The 21,182-nt window shown below is 43.5% G+C and overlaps 1 protein-coding gene across 1 annotated transcript in view; it reads left to right on the top strand.

Annotated features, from left to right (window-relative positions):
- The first annotated feature begins 4,897 nt into the window (after positions 1-4,897).
- PLEKHG7 (pleckstrin homology and RhoGEF domain containing G7) overlaps positions 4,898-21,182 on the top strand; it is a 59,828-nt gene continuing 43,543 nt past the window's right edge. The window contains 6 exon segments of the mRNA XM_053226592.1: positions 4,898-5,146; positions 5,149-5,326; positions 5,329-5,519; positions 10,487-10,498; positions 18,843-18,908; positions 18,910-18,976. Coding sequence (XP_053082567.1) covers positions 4,961-5,146; positions 5,149-5,326; positions 5,329-5,519; positions 10,487-10,498; positions 18,843-18,908; positions 18,910-18,976 — 700 coding nt within the window. The 5' untranslated portion in view covers positions 4,898-4,960.

Consider the following 21,182-nt stretch of genomic DNA (forward strand, 5'->3'; position numbering starts at 1 on the left):
GACTAGGAGATAAAGGACGACCTTCCTTCTACAAACCAAAAGCTGAAACATTCTATTCATTTTTCTTTCTTCCTAAAGTGAAACGATTCATTTCTAGCCTTGGCAGGAACTCAGACTCTTTTTTGTACTGGCTTCATGCTGGTAAAATAGAGAAATGCCCTTGATGCCTCATTTTTGGTACGGTGGCGGGGAGAGTGGTAATGGTTGAAAAGGGAGGAGTTCAAGTCATTTCAAGTGAGTGATGTTCTAATAAGGCCAAAAGGGGAACATTAAAGACTAATGCAAAGTTTATCGCAAAGCCAAGATGGATAAAATTAGACCCGGTTTTCCCTATGGCAACAGTTCTCAAATTTCTAACAAATGTGAAAATCCCCCCAGGAGGACTTGTTAAAACACAGACAGGCAGCCCCACCCCAGCATTTCCAGTGCAGGAGGTGGGGGAAGGTGAAAGTTTGCCTTCCAAAGGAGTTACCAAGAGATGCTCATGCTGCTGATCCAGGCACCCCACTCTGAGAACCACTGACAGCAGAAACCTTCACAAGAAGTACATGTAATGATTCTAAGCAATGAACACATCAGTAAGTTAGGCTTAATTCAAGTTTGTTTGACTTTGTTTTTATAAAGATTCTGCAGATATTCTGTAGCATTGCATACATTCTTGGGTCCTGCTTAAATGGGAATGCTGTACCTGCACATATTTTTCCATTCCCATTTTAATTATTTGAAGATTAACACTCACAGATTTGATCCCAAGTACGATGATCATTTCCTCTGTTATTCGGTGCTTATCAAAACAGCCCACGAATTAAATAGAGCCACACAAAATGTTTTCAGATGCAAGCAAAGTCAAGTTGAAAGGAATGATTCTCACAACTTTAGAGAAAATAAAGAGAAGAGAACCACCTCGCCGAACAATCAGTGATTATTACTGAACACCTGGAGGTAAGGAAAAAGCCACATGTGCATCATTTCTGAATCAGATCATCCATTGTTCAACAAAAACAAATCACCAGACTTTGTCTTAGCCGGTCTTAGTCTTAGATTCTGAACTTTCTTTCCTTTGGGCTTTTTCATAAACAAATAACTAGAAAAGTCTCTAAGAAGGAGAAAGGCCAGTTCCTCATTCAAACTCGCCTCAAGTTCACCTGCACTCGGCCTGGAGAGTCCATAGTTACAGGTGTGGAACCTGTTCTTCCGAGCCTTCGTCTGGCCATTCACTCTGGATCTGCTAACTCCCTTGTCGGGCCACACTGGGACAACGTCACCTTCGGAGGTAGACCATCCCACTGGTGGTAAAGCCAACATTCTGGGGCTGTTTCCCTCTCAGACTTTCCATTTGTTTAGATCCTGTTGCTACCAGTTTCTCTTGGTTCTGGCTGGCTGGTCTCTTCAGGTCTGAGTAGAATGGGTGAATCATTAATCTGTGTGGTTTAAATTTGAGGACACGGAGATTCCTTCCCCGACTGTGTGGGTGGTGTTTCCTAGGTTCTTACAAGGCTTGGGAGGTCAAAGCCTGGTAAATCTTTTTAATGATCATGTGTTGTGTTTGTCTTTCAGAGAATATAAAGGAGAAGAGTTAGCCTTACTTTTCTGTTACCTTTTGACTCCTTACCAGATCCATGGGGGTAATCATTTGGGGAGGGCCTCCCAGGAGCCCATGCATTATATCCACTAATCCCTGCAGCCACCCAGGGAGGGAGGTACTCTGACGCCCTTTCATAAATGTGGCCTGGAAGCTGACAGAGGGGGTCACAGGCTAGCTGGCAGTGAGGTGGGGATAGCCAGCAGGTGGTAGACTCCAGAGGCTGGGCTCGCTGCTCTCTGCAAACTGCCATCCAGAGACCTGCTGTATTTAAAGTTTCTCCGGTTCTGCGGTGAATCATGTCAGCCATCACTACTGCTTTAGTTCCAATATTTCAGACACTGACCAATAAATAGTATTTTAATGATCCTTACATTATATGAGACATAATGACTTCCTACTGGCCACAACAACTGGAAACAAAATCCAAAGCAGGGTCCTAAACCCTCAGAGGAGGAGAAAGAAGTCACAGAGACCAAGGGGAAACCCAAGGACTAAGAATTCTGATAAAGCTCTTCTGCAAGTGCCTATGGAAACGTACTGAATCCTTTAGTGGTGTTGCTGCCTAGAACTTGGACGTGGCTATAAAGGAGAAAATAATACAATTTCCTGGGTGTGTATGTATGTAAAAGTACCTGTACCTCAACTTGGCCATTTGTTCCTTGAGAGAATGAGGAACAGGCCGCTCCAATTCAGGAGCTGAAAAGAAACCTAGTATTATCAATGGTGACAATAGGCCTCTCATTCTTCTCCATCAAAGCTGGTAGCAGCCTTTCAAGCAGCAGTCAGAAATTATTAATCTTAGAACAAAATCAGTTCAACCCCATTGTAGCTAAAATGTAAGTTTCTTCGCTGGTATCACCCTCTTCCATCGTCCCCAAAATAAGGTACGTCACAAGGTACGTCACACATTTTTGTCCTACATGTGAAGTTTTGTAACTCCGCTGAAAATATTAAAGCAAATATTTTTTTAAATGTTTATTTATTTTTGAGAGAGAGAGAGAGAGAGAGAAAGTGAAAGACAGAGAGCGAGAGAGAGAGAGGGCGCAAGTGGAGAAGGGGCAGAGAGAGAGAGGAAGACACAGAATCTGAAACAGGCTCCAGGCTCTGAGCTGTCAGCACAGAGCCCGAGGCAGGGTTGAACCCACAAACTGTGAGATCATGACCTGAGCCGAAGTCGGATGCTGAATCAACTGAGCTACCCAGGCGCCCCTCAGCAACTCAGTATTAAGAATTGCAGATATCTTTTGTAGGTAAGAATCGAATTGACTTTAATTTGTATCTAAGAAGTTCCTTGAACAACTCTCCAGTCTAAAATCTAGTATCTGTTAATTTCATTTGGCCTTAAACCAGATGAGAACCAGACAGTAAACATAAGAGAACATGGAGTCCCCCAAGTCAATGTCACAGTATTGTCATGACAACATAATAACATTGGACTCCTATTCTTTATTGATGTAAGAACCTATGAATCCTCTCTACATAGGGTCATTGGACCTCTATGCCTGAAACAGACTGGAAGAAACAAAGGGGAGAGAGGCTGCTTTAGGCAAGTACCCCAACTGTAATGAGAAATAATGAATAAAAACTTGAGAATATATCGGTGTGAAGCCATTTAGTCATATGCTATTAAAATCTGTAACAATTATTGTATTCTTCATAAAGCTATGGTAAACATAGTAACAACCATTGCATGTCAACTAGTACTATGAGTGATAATCAACATAAAGAGGCTAGGTCATCAAGAAAAGATATACAGCTGTTCAGTGTTCTCTATTATCAAGTTGAGGAGGTAAATAATACACTGTAGAAAAAGATCTACTAAAAAGTGTTGTCAGTGCAATTAAAATCATGGAGTACTAAAGAAAATTATTAGTTATCCTTAAAATTTGGCCATTCAAATGTGTTCATTCCCAATGCATTCCAGATGGCTGAGTTTTGCTTTAGAATTACAGACTTGCTAAAATTGTTACTGGAGATCTCATAATATGTGATCAATTACTGATACGTCATCTATAAACAAGCCATGCACAGTCTGAAACCGCTTCCCGCATTGTCCATTGCAAAGGAAGATAGTATCTTATCCATAGCCCCACACCAGGCCTGTAAGTAATTGAGAGGTGACTCTTACACAATCTTTAGCAGGATGAGTAAGGATCAATGCTTTCCCACACAAAGCTACTTTCTTCATACGGTAAACTACAAAATAACAGAGCTGTAGTAAGTCGTTTCCATGTTGTCATGGATCAAGTTGTCAAATGGTAGAATCAGTTTACCTTGAGCATGAGAAAAGTATAACTGAGAGATCATTCTGCATTACTGAGTCCTAGAAAGCACCTCTAATCACAAGAAGTAGGGCATTTGGGTGACATATGGGTTTTTCTTTTCAGATTTGCAAGTTATTTTTCCAAAATACAAGGATAGACAAAAACCTAGAATGCCTTTTGCAAAATTCTTCACAGCGATGACTGAAACCATGCTTCATCCTGTAATTTAAATCTTGAGGGAAAGGGTTTTGTTGTCGTTGTTGTTTTTTTCTTAATACATATATATTTTTAAACTTTTATTTATTTATTTTTAAAAGAGAGAGACAGAGAGCATGAGCCGGGGAGGGGCAGAGAGAGAGGGGGAATAGAAGATCCAAAGATGGCTCTCCATGGACAGCAGAGAGCCTGATTCAGGGTTCGAACTCAAGAACTGCGAGATCATGACCTGAGCCAAAAGCAGACACTTAACCAACTGAGCCACCCAGGCTCTCTGTTCTCCTTGTTCTTGTAGCCTTATATCCCTGAAATACACCAAAGCATAAGATAGATAGATGATAGATTAGATTAGATAGATAGATAGAGAATGTAAGAAATGTTAATGTATATTTAATTGTCTTAAAATGGAATAATCAAAAGGTGTTGAGCTTTGTGGCTTCAGAAAGTCTCGTAGGTCACTAAGGTTTTTAAAACATTTTTGGTTTCAACCTGGAAGGCATAAGTAAACAGTATATAAATTTCAACATACAAACTATTCAGATGGGAAGGTTGGAATCGTTTATGTTATTTATCCTCAAAACTTAAAGGATGCTAATAACTGGTCTCTACCGATGTCCCGTGACAAATTAGAGGTTTTCACCTGAAATTTCAGATACCTTTTTTTCTCACGTTGCTCTCCCTCATTTGCAAAAGACTGCACACTCTGCTCTTCCTCACTAAAAATGCAACAACCTACATGTAAATTTTTCCTCTGGAAAAGGGCAAAGACATACCAGAGGAAGAGTGGCACTTGAATTCAGAAACTGAACAACCCCAGTGTGGTCCCAGGAACAGCAAGTCCAACAATGTCCCCTGGAAGCTTCCGGCAATAGGGGCTCTTAGCTGCATAGGAAAGATGGAGCCACCCTGCCCAGAGGTGCAGATAAGAGGCTGTGGGGCGTCTCCTCGGTTCTCTGTGAGGAGTCTGTCAAAGAAGCACTGCGAGAACCAGGAGAATCTTCTCCACTCTGACCAGCAAGCCCCAGACCGCATCTCTACGTCTCCCACTTACAGGAGATTAAGGGGCAATGTCTGTGGAGCATCACACTGCTGCCTCAGCAAGAGACCTAGGAAGTGCTCACCTGGAAGGAGCCTGGAAGCCAGCAGGAGCCTGCAGGCTCTCCATGTTACCTCTCCAAGAGTCCGCCTGGAAGCCCAAAGAATTCTTCACATTCTCTGTCGCCCTTGAGACTCCAACCAAGATTCCCTCCAGATCCCCAAAGGTCCTCAACACAACTGGCTCATTTGAACCCCTTCTCCTATCTATGGCCATACCACCCTGAACACATCCAACCTTATCTGAACCCCTTCCCCTGCTTCAGCCCATCAGTGGGGGGTCTTTTTCCCAGGCCTCTCTTCCAGAGAGAGGAAGCCACTCACCACCCAGCCCTGCCACAAGGCCTCCTGGTTCTCGGGTAACACGGTGCCGGACCTCCCATGCTCGATCAGAGCACTACAAGGCAAGATGGGTCTCTGGGTTGCCATATTACCCCAAATGCCACGAGGTCCTATGATGGGAGACAGCACAGGAAGTCACACACTTTTCAGGACATGTTGGCTCCAAGTAGTTTGGAGAAGAGGGAGAACAGAGGTCTAGTTCACTTTCTTCTTCTAGAGTAGAAGGTCAGGTTAGCGATGGTCTGCCGGCCATTGGGTATAGTAAAGGCAGCCCTCTTGCGAATCCAGGCCGTTGAAGACAACCTGGTAGGGCTAGCTTAAAAGCAGAGAAAGAACGAATTGTTCAAATATCTAATCTTCTCCCCCTCCTCACCAAAAAGAAAATATCCAGAACATTTTAGCTAGGAAAGTTCATTGCCTCTCTTTTCCAGATGTCTGCTTTGGAATTTGGGGTGGATTTAAGCAAAACTGAAACATACATTTGAAAAACTTATTTCAGAGAGAATTGCACCCAGCCAGCTGGGCACGTCTTTATTTTCTCTAATGCTGTGAAAACTGTCCACTGCTGACTTTTCCCTCTCTGTGGCTGTTCTGACATAGCAAACCTGATGGCACATTAATCAGGGCACTTTGCTTTACAGCCCCCGAGTCGCTTAACATTTATGGGTGACAGAGTCTTAATTTCAAGAGTCTCCTTGAAGGCAGAGCATTTTGCTGTGGCTTTTTGGGGCAAGGTATGACGGCCACATGCGGTCATGGTTTTCATTTTGAATTGCCAATGACTTGGCCCTGTGGCTTAATTAACATCCACTTAGTAATTGGTTTTGTCAGGCTGAGAAAATATAAAGGCCAGAAACATTCAACAGCTCTTCAAAGAGAAACTCAGAGGACAAGGATAAAAACAGCAAGATGCGCTGTTTGAAGCTAGGACGACCTTTCAAAGGTCTCTTCTGACAGATCGTGTCTGTATTTGAGAAGCAGGTAGGCTGTGTCAGAAACCAGCTCTGGATTTTCAGCATGGTCCCCAGGGATGCGCCGGTGGGCTTGCCATTCTTCCTGGGGATGAAGAGCCTCTGTGACGGCAAGGGAAAGATCCATGCTCAGTTTCACCCACCCCGTTTGCAAGCTGGGCAGGAAAGCCCTTATTTCACTTGGAAAGTCACGGAGAAATTGTCAGGAAGTGGCCATTGTTTTATTACAGGACCTCGATCCTCAAGCAAAATATTGCTGTTTTCAGTCGGAGGAATGAGATCCGCGTATGCCATCTTTGTTGATTCTAACCCTCTTAACCCCAGTTGACCTAAACATATCGACTAAGGCTGAGGACATTTACAAAGCCACACGGGAAAATGCAGATTATCGCGTTAGTGTTTCCATTAGCTATTCCTATATGACCAACCACCCCAAACCTCAAGGGCTTAAAACAACAACCAGCTGTTTTTTCTTATGTATCTGTGCATCTATCAGGTGTGAGTTGAAGTAGGCTGGTCTCAGCTGGGTAGTTCCGCTCTGCATGTTCCTCGTCCTTTCCATGGAACCAAAGGGTATATTCTTCTTATGGTGAAAGGAGAGGTTCGGGAAGACACTTGCAGCATGGACTCGGTGTCTGTCCTAATTCTACTGGCCAAAGCAAGTCACATGACTGAACTCAGTGGGGGTGGGGTAGGAAATTATGTGCCACCTACATGGGAGAGCACGGAAGTGTTACTTGGTAAAGGGTGTGGATACAAAAGTTGGTGACGAATAGAATTATTGATACAAATCTTCTACAGACACAAATGAGAATAAAGCTCTAAAATAATACCTGATTCAGGTGTGTCAGAGGAAGGGAAAGAGAGAGCAGTCTCAGAGAAAGATGATGATGTTAGAGTCGATCATGCAGAGTCTAATAGGGTGTTTGGGATTTTGTTCCTTACCCTAAGAGCAGTCCGAAACCACTGACTGGACGGACACGGCCAGATGGATAAAGGGTAGACATGACATTTAGGTGAGAGAGGACTCCAGCAGAACAATTAGAATGTTCAGATATGAGAAGTTAGTAGGCTAGGCTCTGATGAACGCACTGGAGTTAAAAAGAAGTATTTCAGTTGAGGAGGTATTAGGAGGTAGAATCATCTAGACTTTGTGAATAGTAGATCATCAGGGTGAGAGGAAGGAAGTTGTCAAGAATGACCTCCAAGCTTCTGGCTTGTATCTCTGGGTGGCAGATAGTTCCATTGACCAATCTAGGTAACCATGTGCGGATGGGTGAGGGAGGAGAAGAATTGGGGAGGGCGGGTTATAGGTCTTGATGTCAAGTTTGGGCATCTGACCTCGGCTCAGGTCATGATGCAGTTCACGAGTTTGAGCCCTATGTTGGGCTCTGTGCTGACAGCTCAGAGCCTGGAGCCTACTTCGGATTTTGTCTCCCTCTCTCTCTGCCCCTCCCCCTCTCGTTCTCTCCCTCTCTCTCTCTCTCTCCTCTTTCTCAAAAATAAAACATTAAAGTAAATTAAAATTTAAAAAAGAATGCTTCCTAGAGCAGGTAAAATCTGTGTGCAGCTCTGGTTATAAGATGGAGTTACCAGACATACAGTTTAAGAGATAGGACACAACCAGCCAGTTGCAAAAGATAGCATGCAGGTAATTTTTACTGACATGCAGAATCTTTGTAAGATGATAACAGAACTAGTTTTGGTAAATTCAAAGGAACAACTTGGCAGGGAACCTGGGTGACTTAGTCAGTTACATGTCCGATTCTTGATTTTGGCTCAAGTCATGATCTCACGGTGGTGACATTGAGCCCCGTGTCGGGCTCCACACTGAGCATGAGCCTACTTAAAGTTCTCTTTCCCTCTGCCCCTCTCCCCTGCTCTGTTTTTTTCTCTCTCAAAAAAGTTTTTAATAAAATAAATGAATGAATGAATAAATAACATGTCTATTAAATGATATAAACCATGAGCTAGCAAACTACGGCCTCTGGGCCAAATTCAGTCCTCCATCTGTTTTCATAAATAATTTCGCTGGAACACAGCCACACCCTCTGATTTGAAAACTGGTCTTGGCCGCTCTTACAAGCCAATGGCAGAGTTGCACTACAGTCATTACACAGACCATAGTGCCCATCAAAGCCTAAAATGTTAACAACCTGGCAGTTTATTAAAAAAGTTTGCTGACCCCTAGGATATTCAATGAAGAAGTGCTTGCCTATATGTGTATCAGTCAGTCACAACATTTTTTGCCTTATAGAATAGACATGAACCCTTTTGTAAAAATACGGATTCTTCTTTTATTATGGGGTTTTAACATGTGGCCTGACAATTGAGCAGGCTCATCTCAGTTCTGAAATCAGCTCAGGGTTATGACCTTGATTCCAGGTTTTCGTGAACTTTTTTTTCTTGCTGCCATTCCCTCTCTCCCTCTGTACTATTCCTTTGAACTCACACTCACTCCAAACCTTCTCCTATCACCAAAATACACCTTCTGGAAAAAAAAAATCTTTATAGTTCATTCTTACTAAAGTGTGAAGGACTTTAGGCTTAAGGGATATCTGTGCTCATCTTTCCAAGTAGAGCAGTGTATCCTTTCCTTTTGGGGGAGGAATTCCTCCCTAAACCTATGTCTAAGACACTGCTGCATTTCTTTTCCATTTGTCCGCTTCCAGAGTCAAGACCTTCCTGAGGGCAGAGACCTCTTATTTACCTTTAATCTTTGTAAGACGATGCCTCGGTCACTTAGTCGGTTGGCAGGCAGGCTGGCAGGTGGCTTGACTTACAGTGTCACTTATCAATCCCTGATTTGTTTGTGTTTTGACAGAGGACATGACTTGAGGCCAAGCGATGAAGGTGCGTTGGTGGGATTTTAAACATCAGGAAGCAAACAGGGAGATTTTATGGGCAGGGAGATCTTTCTAGCCCCCTTAAAATTTATAACAGAAAGCCATCTGCCTCACTTAATTTTTCAGTCTTCCCTGAAGCTGAAAAAGGAAATGGACAAACCACCTCTAGGAACCATGCTGGTCGTGTCTGACCACAGCAAACCCCTCAGGCATAGGCTACTCTTAAGAATGTAACAGACCCCACCTACTCCCTGTCAGGTTTCCCTTAGGAATTTGACAAAAGACCTAAGTATGGCCCCAGACCACCCCTCATACAATGGAAATGAGCCAATCAGGAAAGGACAACCCAGCACCTAGAGCTCTCGGGGTAGAACCTGAGAAGGAACAAGGGGGAAGGGAGGGGGTGGTGACCAGAACCTTATAAACAAGGACCCTCCCCTATACTCCTGGGGCATCACTTTGGAATGTCCCCTCTCTGTAAAAAGAGCTTTCCTACTATTCTTCTTTTCTAATCTTATATTCTAATAAATTTTTGCCTGCTGCTCATTTCATGTCCACCTCTTCTTTCTTTGAAGCGGCGACACAATGAATCCTGAGTATTGTGGTAAAAAGCCCTACAACAGTAACATCGGCACAAAACCCAAATAGCAAGGTATTCAAAAATCTCTCGAGGAAGAAACCAGACAAAAACATTGAATGCCAGTAAGACATCCCCCACCCCCTCAAGTCAGATCTGAAGTAGCACAACATAGTGTTAGGGAGCTTTTAGAATCAAACTCCCTGAGTTTGAACCCTGTTTCTCTCTGGCAGTGTGGTCTCAGGCATGGTTCTTAACTCAAAACCTCAAAATCTTCACCTGTGAAATGGGGATGCAAATAGTACTCATCTAATAGGCTTTGGATGTGGTAAATAGAGCAACACAAATATTAGTGTTTTGGTTTTTTTTAAACCATGTACTCATTCATTCATTAAGCACTTCCTGTATGCAAGTTACGGACCTATTCTTTCTAAGATATTCTGATCTGAGAGTAAAATGGTCTATCACCCGAAGTTCACCTGAGGTGTCTGAACATTAGATTCAACACAATGTTATATCCTCCACAGACTTTTATTTAAAACCTGACATACGCGTAGCACTGTCTCTAAAGCTTGGGTGGCACCCGAGAGGGAGAACACCCTGTCCTGGCTCTTGCAGAGCCTAGAAGCTTGTTAGAAATGTATTAACTAGAGACTAATAGATTGTATATTGATTGTTGGGTTGTTTGGGGTTTTTTTCAGCTTTTTTGAAAGACTTCACACTCCACAGCATCATATTTTACTGGATTGCACTTTCTCTTTTTCTCTCCATGTTATTGCGATATAATTGACATACAACATCGTATAAGTTTAAGGTGTATATTACAACAATTTGATATATGTATATATTGCAAAATGATCACCACCATAAGTTTAGTTAACATCCATCACCTCATATAGTTGCAAATTTTTGCCCTTTGTGGTAAGATAGACGGCATGTTGTTAATTAGTCAGAAGGGGAGACTAGGGTCTCAGGGAGGCTGAGCTGGGCGTGGCTGGAGGGCAAGGCTGCCGGCCAGCTTCCTTTCACAGCAGGAACCATGTGTTATTCTTCCACTGGCATCGGCTCCTCTAGAACGGACGCTCCATGTACGCAGGGATCATGTCTGTTTTGTTCATTCCTATATCCTTAGTGCCTAGAACACAGCCTGGCGCATAGTGCATGTTTATTTAAGAAAAAAGGAAGTTAGTGGGTGAGTTAGTTAAGTTAGGACAAGCCTGGTAGGGGAAATTGTATGATGATCCCTTTTGTGTTTTGTATATTTTCTCCACCGGATACTTTTCTCCCTCCAGCATCTTGTAACCTTCCGCATCTTCCCAGTCTGAATTGTGTTTTCTCTCTTAAGTGTACCTGGAGCTGCTGGGCATTTGCACAAGTATTGCCTCTTCCCCCTGGGCTGTATTGCGACTTCCATTCCACAAGGACAGTAGCCTGCAAAGCTGGTGAGAGCGGGCAGCTACCAGTACCAGCAGCTGCCCTGGGGGTGGCCCACACGTGTGTTTGGTAACTACTGCAGGGTGAGCCCTGGAGGTCACAGCTTTGGGAGTTCTCCACACTGATGAGACTCTACAGGCTGGCTCTGTTCTGTGTTGAAACTGGCTTGTCAGGGATGAGTCTTCTGTATGTTCACTCCACATTCATGAAGGGGCCACTATGTATCAGGCCCTGGACAAGAGCCACAGGCTCCCTGTCCTTTCTGAAGTCTCAGTGGGGTTCTAGAAAATGGAATCTTTTGGTAGAAAGTTGAGCTGGAAATTATAGTCAAACAGGAAAAGGAACGTTCCCAATTATCTTCTGAGACTCGTAATGGAAAAATATATCCCAGATTTCACCGACTGGCAATCGATTTGTCATTTCTCTGTTGATTATTTTAAAAGGGGATATTTGGGGCGCCTGGGTGGCTCAGTCAGTTGAGAGTCCAACTCTTGGTTTTGTCTCAAGTCATGATCCCAGGGTCGTGGGATCAAGCCCATGTGAGGCTCCGTGCTGAGTGTGGCACTTGCTTAAGATTCTCTCTCTCCCTATGCCCCTCTCCACAGCTCATGTGCTCTCTCTCTCTCTCTCTCTCTCTCTCTCTCTCTCTCTCTCTCCCTTTGGCCCTCTCTCCCCTGCCTATTCTCTCTCTTTAAAAATAAAATTAGGGGCACCTTGGGAGGCTCAGTCCATTAAGTGTCCAGCTTCGGCTCAGGTCATGATCTCACGGTTTGTGGATTCAAGCCCCACGTCAGGCTTTGTGTTGACAGCTCAGAGCTTGGAGCCTGCTTCAGATTCTGTCTCTCTTTCATTCTGCCCCTCCCCCGCTCATTCTCTCTCTCTCTCTCTCTCTCTCTCTCTCTCTCTCTCTCAAGAATAAACATTAAAAATAATAATAAAAAAATTAAAATTAAAAAATAAGAAAAAATAAAAATAAAAGGAGATAGATATTTTTTAAGATTGTTGCTGTTTCTTAATTTGCTCCTCTTGTATAATCAACCCATAGTTCTAAGCAAGCATTCCAAATTGCACTCTCTCTCTTGCATAGAGTAAAACACTATGGTTCTTAAAATAGAATACCTACCTTGTCTAGTCACACAATTACTGGAAAACCACCTGCTGGAAAAGGTATATTTACCATGAATTTTACTATCAGGCAAGGATATCACATCCGAGGAATGCAGCCTGATGAGCTTGCCTGGTAAGAAAGAAACCACTGGGCAACATTCATAGCAGGAGGAAGAGTTAGATTATGCCTTATCCAAAATATAGTACCTTCAATAAGATTTTTACGTCATTAAGACACACATATCACCATAGGGCAGCAGGTAACCCCCGTAATCTCTAGTATTTTTCATTATTTTCCTTTAAAATTTGCACCCAGGAATTAGAAGCCAACAGTTCTTGGTTTAAGCCCATTGCAAAAAAATGCAAATGATGCACTAGTCATATTTCTAAAGGAGGAGCTTTAATTATTCATCTTCAAACATTTCTGCCAAGATAAAGGTCACCGTATAATTACTGTTCCCACCCACTGGCCACTGGCATGGAAACTGAGAGCAGTGCTCCTAAATCCTTGATTCACCAGAGACAGAAAGGGTCTCACTACAGGTGTTTTCCACATAAGGAAGCTGAGGCCCAGAAAGACCCCATGCCAAGGTCAAACGTAATGAAGGTCAGAGTTGGGAATCAAGTTGGCCAGTGCCCTTGCCACTCACTCGCACTACCCCCTTTATTAGTCTTCTGTGGCCTCTATAATAAATTACCACCAACCAGGAGACTTAAACAAAGAGAAATTTACGCTTTCCCAGTTCTGGAAGCCAGAAATCCAAAATCAAGGAACTGGCAGAGCTGGGCTCCTTCCGAAGGTTCTAAGGAAGGACCTTTCCTTGTTTCTTCATCCGGGTGTTCTGTGGCTGAGGCTGTACCACTTTAATCTCTGCCTCTATCTTCAGGTAACCTTCTTTCCTCTCTATGTCTATTCTCACCCTGTCTCTTATTAGTACACGTGTAGATGGATTTAGGGCCCACCCAGATAATCCAGAACAATCTCATCTCGAGTTCTTTCATTTAATTACACTGCAAAGACTTAAGCCAAATAAGATCCCAGGTACGGGTTCCAGAGTTTAAGACATGGACCTATCTTTCGAGGAGCTTCCATTCAACCCACTCTGTTTCCTCTTCTACCCAATGTAACCATCATTATATCAATTAAAAAATAAATAAATAAATAAATAAATAAATGTAGTGCTCTAACATGGTTTGTAGTATCTTTCTCTTCCCCCTATTTACAAGTCCAACTTGCATATTTAAACTTTGAATTCTGGCTCTGTGTTCACTAGCAAGGCAACCTTAAGTAAGTTGTTTACCTTTCCCTATAAGCTTCAGCTTTCTTGGCTCTAGAATGAGAACAGTAAATTCTACTTTGCAGGGTGCTTGGGAAAATCTACATGATAATGATGTTAAAATACTTAAGTGGCCAATAAGTGCCAGCTGATTTTAAATTAGAATAAAATATTTACCAAGACCAATCTGTTCTTTACCATGTGTATGCATTCAAGGTCCACGGTATGGGGGTTGGGGACACATCTCCACCAGCCAGAAACTTTTCTGGCACTAACGTGTAAGAGTAGGCTCATTGTTGACTGTTGATGCATGGGTGTGTGGCCTGCTCAGCAGTGGGAGGAGAATTCTCTGGATTCTCTAAATTGTTGCTGTCCCAGCCCACACCACGGACCTTTGAATCTTCAGTGGAAGATAGAATAAGGAGACGTTCTGGTACCAGAAAGGAGACAAGATTATTCCAGCAACTATGGGACTAGTCCCTTGGGATATGACTCCCCTGGGGCAACGCAACTCAGGATTAGAGTGGTTGTGTTTGGGTATCTGGATGCTGTGTGGGGTGGAGAGGGAGGGGAGGGGGGTTAGGCCGACCAGCCCAAGAGGGCTGCAAAGTCTGGGTCAGGTACCTGGTTACACAACCTCCTGGGTCCAGAATTTCATCCTGAAGCAAATAACCAGAATAGCCAAGCATCGAACGAGCAAACAAAAAAGAAAAATGCGTTTCTCAAGGATGTTTGTTTAGTTGTGTGCTTCCAAACAAATAAAGGCAGCATAAGTTATACTGTATTTACACAGAGACAGCAGACTGCCAGCCACACCCCAAACCCCAAACATCTTTGTATTTATTGTTAGTCCATCTCCTAGTCTGACCTCTCTGTGAGGAAATTAGGTTGCAAAACCTTCCTTCCACCCCCTTCCACACAGTATGCCACTACCCTATGCACACACCATTTTGTTTGGGGGAGGGAAATAAAAAATTCTGAATTTGTTCCAGTAATTGTTTCTAGTGAATAATCAGTCCAGAAGTAGACACAAGGATCCTGCACGCATGCCATTTTTCCATAGAAAGCAATTCTATTTGTAAGAACAAAACGAAGATAACCAGTTTGGAATCACCAACACCCCTCTTACCATGAGACCTAAATTCAAAGTCATTCTGAATTCTCTGCAACCATTTGCATTAACGTCATTAATCCAATGATCCTAACAGGCCTGGCTGCCACAGACATGGGGTTCTTGAGAGAGTACCCAGAAATCTAATCCATTGCCAGGCATGGGTGATGCAGGGGCAGGTTTTCTATACCAATTCGTGTCTCTTCATGTTACTTTATGCAGATGTTCTTTCTTATTGTTTTCCTAGGTCTTCATATAATTACCCTGTGGTTCTTGATATTTATTAACCCATGGCTGCTTCTTATGAACATAAAAGGGCCATGTCCACACAGATTCTGTTTTCCCCTTCCAGGGCATGCCCACCTTTCCAGAATGAGCATCATTGGGTTTTGAACACCAAGGCAACAAAGCCGAGGTCAGGGCTCAAGGCCTGTGCCAGTCAGTTGTCTTCCCTCTGCTCCATATGTGCAAACTGAACTCCCAAACCTGGCCTGTGTGCTCCTAAATGGATGCTTTATGTCAGAAGGTATCCTGGATAAGGTAGAAATGGATAGAGTAATTTAACTACCTCTAATGAGAGCGGGGGGGAGGGGGGAGGAGGATTCATACTGCACTTTGTTGTTGTGAATGCATATGATTATTTATTTATGACTTAGAATGGGAAAGCACATTCATTAGAGGACTGTCTGTGTATCTTTCTATAGATCAACGTGTCTATTCCTTTAAGAAGCTTATTTGAATACCTGCTCTATGTCAAGTGCTATGCGAGGTACTTGGGTTCTGTAATATATAAGACACAGCATGAGCCTTCCTGAAATCATTATAGAGTAAAAAGACAAGGTGAGGGTAGAAGAGGGAGGGAGAGAGAGGGATGGCTCTTCCTGAGAGGATCAGAACAGACTTTTGGAGGAAGAGAGTCAAAGCTGGAATTTAGACATGTATATGGGTTTGTTTGCCAGGCAAAATGGAGATTGGAAGGCAGATGGGAGCTACCTGAGCCAAGGTGTGGAGACGTGAAGGGCAGGGTACATTTAAAAAACAGCGAGCAGCTTGCTATCACTGGATTACACATTCTGCAAGAGTTCATATCAGGAAACGACAAATGACGATTCTGGGCATGTGAGAACCCTCACATGAAATGCTTACGTTTCATTTATTCAAGAAATGTTTGTTGAGCTCATACTAAACAGAAGGATTTAGAACAGGAGCTAGGAGCTTAGGGTAAGGGAGGAGATAAGACATAAATCTGCAAACCACCTTATAAAGTAAGACACTTTCCACGAGGGAGGCAACATCAGAGAGGTATTTCATTCGTGTGCCTCAATAACGATGGATTGAATACTAAATGAATACTCACTACATTAAGAAATAAGACATGTTTGGCAAGGAGCTGGCAATCTAGTAGAATAAATAGAACATCATGTCACAGTTTATTCAATAAGCAATGTAATAGCATTTATTGACAGCTTACTAAGTAAGTTCCAGACACCGATCTAAGTGCTTTATGTTGATTAACTTCAATCGTCCTCACCCAATAGGTAAATATCATTATTGTCTACATTTCACAAATGGCAACATCAGGCCCAGAGAGGTTATTAACTCCCTCAATCACAGCTAAGATTAAAATCCAGACAATTTGTCTCTACATTCTTAACCATCACTCCAGAGAACTATGGAAGCAGGGGAGAGAAACACAAGCCAGCCTAGACATGGCTGGGGAAGACTCATCCTTTTATTCCACGAGTAGTTATAGGATTATAGTTATAGCTTATAGAATCTTAGGAAACTACCAAACTTCTGATACTCACCAGATTATGAAACATCTAGAGTTCAAGTTCAAGGGTAAACCTTTTCCCCAAAATCCAACTACGTTACATTTCTCACTCACATGATTAAAATTTTTCCATGCCCCATCCAATCCAGGTTTATCTATCCCCTCAAACACCAACTCTAATCATATGCTTCTAGGATCTTTATCAAGAGAAGTATAAATTTAATGGGGAAACTGCTAATATTTCTTTTCAGGGATCCCCTTACAGGCTCCCAGCATTTTATGTTATCTAATGGCTTTGGAATGGCACTGTGAAAATTCCTGGCTAGATGTGCAAACTGTTCATTTATTATGTATCAGTCTAATTATCTTACATCCAATGAAATTAGAATATATTTCTCATTCAAATCACTGTAACTTTTCCATCTCCTAATTCAGCCCCCTCTATCCTCATAACCACTATAGGCATTGGGTTGGCAAATAGCAAGAAGGGGAGAATTGTAAGAAGTTAATGATTTTCGAATCATCTCTAATGATCTTATTATGAAACCTCATCATATATAGACGGTAAAAGAGTCACAAGAGGTCCAAATGCCAAAAGATGACCTTGTTCTTAGAGAAGGAAGTCCAGGATGGAGAGATCTGTGTAAGTCAGGATAGCATTTGCCTGCAGGTAACAGAATCCAACTAGAATGACCTAGACAAATAAAGAGTATTTCTCCTGTAATATGACCAGAGCCCAGGCCAGGTGTCAGCAACCTGCCAGGCTCCTTCTGTTTTTCTGTTCTGCTGTTATCTTTGCAAGACCACTGGTATGCTTTCAGATATCAAGCCATATTCCAGACCACAAGAAGAGCAAAGATCAGGGATGCCTGGGTGGCTTCGTTGGTTGAGTGTCATGACTTGGGTCATGATCTCACAGTTCATTAGTTCGAGCCTCACCTCAAGCCCCATGTTAGGCTCTGTGCTGATAGCTCAGATTCTGTGTCTCCCTCTCTCTGTACCTCCCCTGTTTGCTCTCTGATTCTCTCTTTCAAAAATAAATAAACATACCATATATATAAATATTATATATATATATTATATATATTATGGCTATATATATATATATATATATATATATATATAAAAGACAGAAGCTACCAACTCTGTCCCCTTTGAGAAAGTTTTTCCAGAAGCCGCATCCTGCAACTCCTGCTTAAACCTCATTGCCATATTTGAGTCACATGGCCTCAGAGCAAGTCAGCATGTTAATTCTGCACCTGCCGCCAAGCAAAGCAGGGTTTTTGTAGCAAGAAAAATGGAGAGCACACACATTGGGTTAGCGCCTAGCAGTACCTGCACCATTATCTTAAAATTTTCCAATGAAGATAATAGAGAGGGAGAAGACCAGAGAAAGATCAAGTCAAAACAGATTTTAAAACTCAAGGGCACACAGCTAATTAAACACCAGCCTAATGTGAAGTATTTTCCCTTTTAAGTTACTTAACAGATAATCCCTGGCCCTAAATCTCACAAGATGACTAGGAGTCGGGCTTGGGGAGGGCAGGAAGAGGGCAAACACCGCCAGTGTGGGCCGCTCTGTGTGGAAATTACAATCCATTCCCTGTTTCCAGAAAACAAATTGCAGAGTAAGGAATATCAAGAAGGTAAATGGGCCAGATCATGAGAGGCTCATGTGTGTGCTTAAAAACATGTCTTTCTGGTACAAGACAAAGAGCCACTGAAGTGTCTGAAGCCAAGAAGGACTCGGTCACGCATACATTTTACATAACTTGGATTCCAAGGGGGGTGCTGGTGGCCACATCCATGGATCCTACTCACCTGGGAGGCAGTGTGCATCTTTTGCACATGATTTACACTTCTGCCTTTGAGGGCTTTCTCCTGGTATCCTTCTGAGTCAGAACATTTCAGTCAGGTATGTTTGCATTGACATTTCCAGGTGAGCTCTCCCGTTTGCAGGTCAATCAAAATCGTGAATGGTCAATAAGCCTCCCAAAGGTGTTGAGTACATGCGAGTGAGTGAGTGAGTGAGTGAGTGTGTGTGTGTGTGTGTGTGTGTAAGAAAGAGAGAGAGAGAGAGAGATCACAGCCCTCCTGTGCTTGGAACGTGTAGTGGCCTCCAAGTCCTTCTGAGAAAGCGGCCATTAACCAGGCGGCTAGTAGTCACTTCCAGATGCCCAAAGGAGGCACAAGGGAGGACCCTCTCTGTGTGCCAGCTCTAAGCTCTCCTTTCATCTCTCAAGCACAGGTTCTGTGAGCATAGGCAGAGTTTTGCAGTGCTCAACTTCCCTGGACTTGAGGTGTTCCCGTGGGAACATTCCGGTGTCAGATGTAGCTGCAGATTACCTGTTCCACCCCCTTCTGCTACCGAATTCAGGTCCCATTTGCTCCTTCTCCTTTCACTGCAGACATGTCATGGGGACAGCTATTGTGACGAGTAGGGAAGGGGGTCTTCAAAATATTTCATAACTGATAGAACATATGCAGCAACCAGTTAGAATGCATGTGTCACCAATCAGGACAGGCATCGGCCATGAATTACTGGAACCAGCTGAGTACCAGTCTTGGTATTAGGCGTTAACTTACAGAGATGTATAAGGTATGGGTCTTCTCGCAAAATCTCCTCTTGTCAAATAATTTACCCCAGGTCTAGGACCTAGAATAGGTTCACCAGTGACAGTCACCATCAGGGAGCAGAATGCTGTCTCTGTGCTGGGGGGCACCTTCCCATCATTGTTGTATTGGTGACCCCACCTCCCTCCTGGCCTTCAGACTGGCACTGATTTTCCATCCAGGGTGGTGGCATGTGGAGGCAGAGGTCTTGGTGACAACAGATTACTGTTAGAGCAGATTAGAGAGGGGCAGGTTTAGGGCTAAATTGTCTGCATCTTCAACTTGGTTGTGAAAGAAAAGAACAATCGTGCTGTTCTGGGGACATCCTCCATGAGTCTGAAAGTGAACTTTGAAAGCTGAAGGTTATCCTTCCTGGTAGTCTTTAAACGGGTTTTGTTTTTAGTGGCGCCCTCTTTACAAAAGCATTCTTATTTGGAAATCCAATCCAGGTGGAATTGCAATGCTGGAAGCTGGGCAAAGTCCCACAGGCTCACCTTCAAGGCATCCCCAGAAGCCCTGGACCCCTGACAACACCAGGCTCATTCCTCATTCACAAAAGGGGGAAAGCGAGACTCTGAAGTGATCTAGGCCTGGTGTCAGACGGCTTGAGTCAGACAAATGGCACCTAGGCTTTTAACTGCTAACCATACCCTTCCTCCCCCTCTGTCCCCTTTCCCCCCTTCCCCTCCAGCCAGCTTGCTTCGGCCACTCAGCATGGGCAGCGGCAGGTTCTGTGTGTGGAACCAGGAAGCCACTAGTGAATAAATCATAGCTAACATTTGTTTGCTCCTCACTCTTTAGGGATCCCTTTCACCTCTTCTGTCTTATATGACACAACAATCTGAAGGGGCGGACCTATGCTGGCCGACCATGCCTCTTCCCCTTGAGTAACCTCCCACTCACCTGTTCAAACTTCCCAATCAAAACACGCCCAGCGACCTGCGTAACAGGACTCCGACCCTTCCCCAGCCAATTGGCTGAGGCCACAGCCATTACCTCACCAACTGCCCCTAGACCCCAATAAAACCTTTGTGCTTTTGAAACTCGCTCTCTCTCCCTGGTATCTCACCGCTGCGTCGGTGCAGGTAGGGGATTGAGCTCGAGCTAGCTCAAATAAAGGTTCTTCTGCTTTTGCATCGGACTCGGCTCCCTGGTGGTCTTTGGGGATCACGAATTCTGGGCATAACAAATCCACATGAACATGTACTGTCTCGTAGGACATAATAACCCAAATGAAACAATCAAGTGGGGTTAAGCAATCTACTCAAGGACAGATCCCTAGAAATTAGAACTCGTTCTAAACACAGCAGACGTTTAGCACAAGTTAGTACACTTTGAGAGCAAATGCTCTGCATGGATTAACACCCAGAGCGGTGATTCCCAAAGGCTGGTGGCCCCAGAGCAGAGCTTCCATATTAACCTGAGAAACTGTCAGAAATGCAGATTCTGGGGCCCATGCCAGACCTTTTAAATTAGAAACTTCAGGGGTGGAGCCCCAAACACAGCAACCTATTTTTTTTTAACAAGACCTCCAGTTGATTCTGATGCCAGCTAAAAAGTTTGGGAACCTCCACACTAAGGAACACAGTCATATTTCGATCTCCCACACAGCCCTTAGTGGGGGGCCCTCTGAAGAGCAAGTGGGAGATGTCCCTTCCCCTGGGACCTCAGACCTCAGCGGTAACTGGCCCTGCCTGCATTTATGTCCGGAAGGAGCCCAGGAAAGTCTGCACCGTTCATGGTGCTTCTAAATCATACTAATTGTTCTTTCTTGTGTGCCTACCATCACGGGAAATACCACATAGTATAAGATATGCAACATCTTCCACGGTACCCCACCGCATCTCCTTTTCAAGGAGTTTCGAAGAGAGTCTCCAAGTCCCAAAATCATGGTACGTGCAGTGCTTCTCAAGCTTTGATGTGCAAATGTGTCATTTAAAGATATTGTTGAAATAGAGATTCTGTTTCAG

The sequence above is a fragment of the Acinonyx jubatus genome, chromosome B4 (assembly GCF_027475565.1).
Source record: "Acinonyx jubatus isolate Ajub_Pintada_27869175 chromosome B4, VMU_Ajub_asm_v1.0, whole genome shotgun sequence".
Classification (NCBI taxonomy): Eukaryota; Metazoa; Chordata; class Mammalia; order Carnivora; family Felidae; genus Acinonyx; species Acinonyx jubatus.